This window comes from Alligator sinensis, unplaced genomic scaffold, assembly GCF_000455745.1.
Source record: "Alligator sinensis unplaced genomic scaffold, ASM45574v1 scaffold143_1, whole genome shotgun sequence".
Classification (NCBI taxonomy): Eukaryota; Metazoa; Chordata; order Crocodylia; family Alligatoridae; genus Alligator; species Alligator sinensis.
In genome coordinates, this window is record NW_005842156.1 from 1,197,454 (window position 1) to 1,203,342 (window position 5,889).

The 5,889-nt window shown below is 41.8% G+C and overlaps 1 protein-coding gene across 1 annotated transcript in view; it reads left to right on the forward strand.

Moving 5' to 3' along the window:
- LOC102386671 (collagen alpha-1(XXVIII) chain-like) overlaps positions 1-5,889 on the forward strand; it is a 62,051-nt gene that overhangs the window by 11,461 nt on the left and 44,701 nt on the right. Inside the window, exons 9-11 of the mRNA XM_014520804.2 lie at positions 453-497; positions 1,168-1,212; positions 4,014-4,067. Of these exons, the coding sequence (XP_014376290.2) occupies positions 453-497; positions 1,168-1,212; positions 4,014-4,067 (144 nt within the window). The remainder of the gene's footprint in view (positions 1-452; positions 498-1,167; positions 1,213-4,013; positions 4,068-5,889) is intronic.

Here is a 5,889-nt window from a genome sequence, read left to right on the forward strand (position 1 = left end):
GGAACAAATGAGAGGGGGCAGGGGGAAGGCACTAGGGGGGAACAGGCACTGCATGAGGGGCAAGTAGCAGGGGAGGCAAGGGGTGGTCTCAGGCTCCCTGCCCACCCACCTCTTGCCCTCCTGCTACTGCTTTCCCGGCTGCTGCAATGGGATGGGGGATGGGACACAAATTTAAGACAACTCTCCAATAATTAAGTTCTATACATAGAAAAGTGTAACAAATTTATAATTTTTATATTTTATAATTTCCCCCCTAATTATTGAGGGTTCATCTTAAATTGGAAGTCATCTTGAATTTGGGAAGATATGGTATATTCTAACCCAGAGAGCTTACAATATCATTATTGCTCAATAATTATGTACAGTATTTGAGCCAGGCATTCTGAGTACAAGACATAATGAAAATGAGATGCTAAGAAAACTCTTTAAATATTTATGGCTTATCTCTTAAGGGTGAAAGAGGTGAATGTGGGACCCCAGGGATAAAAGGTGACAGAGTAAGTAACCATCTGTTTGTTATGCTTTGTGGAAAACATTGTTATACAACATTTCTCCTAATATACAGAATGAGGAAGTTCTAAGACACTAATTGCCTGAGATTTAAAAGTTAATATCCCTAAATAATGGCATTATCGTAGATTGAAGACAAAGATTATTTTTAAAGCTGACAGGGAAAGGTACCTGAAATGTTTAAGTTTGATTGAATAAAGATAAACTACAGAAATATCATTTTTCAGTGGCTGTCCCATCTTGTCTTATATTTTAGTGTTTTTGCAGTTAAGGCCCAAGTCTACTCCCACTTCAGGCAATGACAACATTTCCATTGACATTAATGGGAGTAGGATCAGGCCTACGCTTAAGGGAGAAGGTAGACTGGGATATACAGTTGAAAAGGAAGCCCAGTGTCTATCTTAATCAGTTGGCTTGTGGGCTGACTGTATAAACACACTGAATGAAATCCATGTAGGACTTGACCCACTAGGATTAGGAGCTTACAAACTGACTTTTTCTTCATTAAAAATACAGTATGAAAATATTATTTTTTTCATATTTATTCAATACTTTCTTGCTAATTGCTGACCTCCTCCTGACACTACATTTTAATAGCTTCAAATATGATTTAGAAATTAGTTTTTTGTTGACCCTTTTCCCCTTGTCATTTTTCAGGGTCCAGAAGGTCCAGTTGGTCCCAGAGGCATCAGAGGTCTACAGGTAATAAACAGCATAGCTGCATTTGACTCCACTGGTGGTCTGTTAAGCTCAGAAGTCACATGGGTTCCTAACATGGTCAAGCTGAGGATGCTCAGTATCTAGAGTTATAGAGCCTGAGAGTTCAGAATACTCAGAATCTATTCAGGTATCCTCTTATACCACAATATTAACAGGGATTTATAGCTTTGGTATGAACAATTGAATCATTTTCCTTGCATAATAGACTGGCAGAAAAAAGGGTAGAGTTTTCAGGAGAAAGGACTATACAGTAAGGGAATGTCTGTAATGTTATGATATCTGAGCCTGTATGCAATACACATAGAAGAATAATGATTTCCATTTTGTTTAATATGACTTTATCCCAGCCACATCAGACATTCAATTCATGATTCAACCAAACATTCCTATTTGAAAAAGCATTTAAATCTGTATTTATTCTGGAGTAGGGGCCTCAGGTCGGCTGAGTAAGTTAGAATGTCTTCCCTTCAAGGCACAAAGATTTTCTCCTGTGAAAATATTCTTGTTTTACATTTAACATTTTAGGACTGATTTCACACAAATTAATGTGTGTTTATATATTTTCTCTAAGCAAGAGATTTGGCTCCTCTCACTTTTGGATGATGGATTCATTTCCCTCTGTTTAATGCTTCACCTTGTGAAAGAACCAGGTGAAACTCATTCTGCACTTCCTACTTAGTAAAAACTCCTGAAGTGTAAACATGGCCCGCTGATCTCAATTGTAAGACTTCTGTTGATTTCAACAGAACCAGGATTTCACCCTCATTGTCCACAGCTAATGTCCCTGCTCCAAAAATCTGTCTCTCTCTTCCTAGTGCCACAAAATTCCTGACTGTCTCTGTCAGTATTCCCCAGTTTACATGCTCCCACTATGTCAGGGTTTTTTGTTCCATTTTGGAATTTCTAGTGTTTCCTAAAACCCAGTCCCCTGCAGAGATTTTTGGACTATATTGGTTCTCAGCATACCAATGTGCAGTCATTAAGGTTAATTCTTCTTTATTTTTCCTAGTTTGGTAGGTAGAACTGGAGGCCTTTCCAATAAAAGTGGCAATTTTCATGGTCATATCTTCAAGATGTCAAACAGAATTTATAAACCGTACATCAATTCCCCAAATCATTGTATTTTCCCTCCTGAAAAAAGGGACCAAGCAGGGGATCACTGAAGTACCTACATATATCCTGGTCCCCCAGTAGTAGACAGATCATCCGCGGTGCAGACAAAAGTCACATTTGTTGTGCAGTCAGCCCCTTGAAAGTGCTCTACAGCTGTGTCCTAATAGAAGATCTAATCATGCAGCAAATTAACCCTCATTGTTTGAGGGTTCATATGAAGGCACTCCAAAGTAGATCGGCTTCTTTAACTTCACTTCTTTAACTCTGTACTGGAGAGGGGGCAGGTGGATTGGAGCCCCCCAAGGCAGGAGGCTACAATCTACCTGTGTCTACTCCAGTGCAGGCTGGGAAAACCCCAACTCAATCTCCCTTCCCTCCCTTCTCCCCTCCTCCCATCCTGAGACAGCACCTGAGCTAGGAGAGGAAGGAGGGGACTAGAGGAAGAGGCTGCTGATATGCAACCTATCAGCTCCAAATTGAAGTTTGGTCCCCCACCCTCCTGATCCAACAGCTAAGGTCTGTTGGGTTGAGAGGATTGGTCTAACTCATGGCACTTTATGTGGAGTGCCATGAGATTGACTGGGGAGCTGCACTTCTGTTTGTGCCTTTGGTATTGCTTCTTACTTATTCAAAGTTCATTCGTTCATTCTGTAAGCAGTTAAATGAATATGCAGTTCATGAACATAGTATGGGTGATCTTATTTACATCATAATCTACTTCAGTTTCATCTACAAAAGGAACACTATTTGGCAGAATTTGTGGGCAACTCATATGCCCTTGGGGTGCTCTTGAATGCTTCTGATTGGTTGGGGAGGCCATAAGAGGGTTACTCCCTTGAGGAGAAGCTCCAGTATCACACTCCCTCTCTGAGATGAGTAGCTTCTATCTAGGGGAGAGGAAGAATCTCCGAATTTTCCTCTGAGCTAAGCCCCTTCTACTTCATACCTGTTAGAAGCAGTGAACTGTGCTTCCAATCCCATCTCTCAAATTCTATTACATCTTGACTGACCACCCTGAAGCCATTAATAAAGGAAAAAAATTCCACTACCCTTCATTTCCCCAAGCATTTTACATGCAACTTTAAACACAGCTGGTGCTTCCTATACAAGCTTGCTTTAAAGCACCCAAAAAAAATAATGTAAAATTGGAAAAAGTTATGAAACAATATACAGCCCAGGAAAGTCAAAGTTGCACATTTTAAATTAATCATGTTTGTCAAAACATCCTTTACTGGAAGCTGCATATTGTATAGAAAAGAATAACCCTACTTAAGTAAATATCCATAGAAGCTTGCAATATAAACATAGGAATTATAGGCAAACTAAAACTATATATATTTTTTAATAATTACTTTTTATTCTGCGTGAAAAAAGAAAAAAATGAACCTGGCAATAGACTGATCTGCCTTGGTTTTAGGTGACATCCCTGACCTCTGATTGTTAGGGATTGCCTGAAGCCTTGAAAAAAATCTTTCCTGAGATGTTTATACTGCTCCCATTTATATCAGTGGGAGTTATATGCATAGATCTTGGATTATGAAGTATGTTAAATTTTTAAGCATTCATAACAAGTGTTTTCATTTGTACTGGGGGGAAATATTGTTTGCTTCTCTAACTCTCTTATTCTAAAAGGTTAAAAAATTCTAATAAAAACATTTTTGTTTTAATAGGGTCCACAAGGGTCACCTGGAGATCAAGGACCTGAAGGTCTGCAAGGATCAAAGGCAAGAATAACTTCTGTTTTCTTTGCTATTATAAATAATATCCTTATTAAAACAATGTTCTTCTCTGCCCTCTCCTCCCCTGTTATATTTCCAGGAAATCCCATATCTGACATCTATACGTATTACCTAGCAAGGTGTTAAGTATTACTTTGAGATATTTAGAGCAGTCCAATTAGCGGTGTCAGACCAATTGCCGTATTTGCCATAGAAAGGAATTTTCTCATGGTCAGATTGGTATAGTCAGATTGGTACAGACTGTAGGTGCTTTTGCCTTCCTCTGTAGTGGGGACATATCCCTATGCCTTGGGTCTCTCAAGATAATTTGGTAATTCTGACAGCTTCTTGTCTCTTTTTCCTGTCCAGTTTTGACTAGGGCTTCTCAGCAGCGTGGCTGCCTATGTTGGGTAGATTCATCTGAAAGGTTAATCATTTTGCTGTTCAGAGATGCCCTCCATTTAGTTCTGTTTCATGTAGATTCTGCATTGCATTTAGAACACAAAAGACACTGGGGGTGTGTGAAACAGGCCATATTTGATTCAGATTTAGCCTAAATCGGGGGCAGTGATTTGATTCATTGATTTGGATTACTATCCCTGATTTGATTAGACCAAATCCGAATCTGAAGATTTGATGCTGATTCAGAAAATCAGCATTTGGCCATAGACAGAGCTTTAAATTATTTTTCTACGTACCTTGAGGTACCAGGCGCAGCTCATGAATGCTGTGATGGTGGGGCAGATGAAGCGTCCCACGGGAGCACAGAGGTGCCCCCTGTATGCTCAGCGGGGGATCCAGAAGTGGACCAGAAGTACTTCCAGTCCACTTCTGGGTCTGCTGGGGAGTGCTCTGGGAGGCCCCCCACACGCCCCACAGCTTGCAGATAGGCTGTGGGGGGGACCCCGGGTGTTCCCCTGACCCAGAAGGCACCAATCACCAAGCCAGCGTGTACGAGGGGGGGCCCAGCATGCTCCCCGGCAGACCCAGAAGTGGACCGGAAGTAGTTCTGGTCCACTTTCGGGTTTGCTGCCGAGCGTGCTGGGGACCGCCCCATGCTCCTGTGGGATGCTCGATCCACCCCACTGTCGCAGCATTGATGAGCCACAAGCTACCTTGAGGTACATAGAAAAAACGTTTAAAGCTGTGTCTATGTCTGAATCGACGAATCTTTCCGAATCAATTTGGAGGGTTCCGATTCAATTCGGAGAGATTAAAGGGTCTCCTGATTCGATTTGGATTTGGAGATTTGGCCACCGAATTGGGCCAAATCTCTGCTGAATCAAATCAGGGACCAAAGCTTCACACAGCCCTAAAAAGCACACAGTTCCCTGTACATTGATTGAAAAGTCATACCCAGCATGCAGCAATGTTGTGAAGAAAATTGTCATGTCCACACTAAAACCAGCAAAGTTTTGGTTTTGCTGGTATTACTGGGGGCAGGAAATACCTTTTTCATCTTATAGATTCATAGATGTTAGGGTCGGAAGGGACCTCAATAGATCATCGAGTTCGACCCCCTGCATAGGCAGGAGAGAGTGCTGGGTCTAGATGACCCCAGCTAGATGCCTATCTAACCTCCTCTTGAAGACCCCCAGGGTAGGGGAGAGCACCACCTCCCTTGGGAGCCCGTTCCAGACCTTGGCCACTCTAACTGTGAAGAAGTTCTTCCTAATGTCCAATCTAAATCTGCTCTCTGCTAGCTTGTGGCCATTATTTCTTGTAACCCCTGGGGGCGCCTTGGTGAATAAATCCTCACCAATTCCCTTCTGTGCCCCCGTGATGAACTTATAGGCAGCCACAAGGTCACCTCTCAACCTTCTCTTGC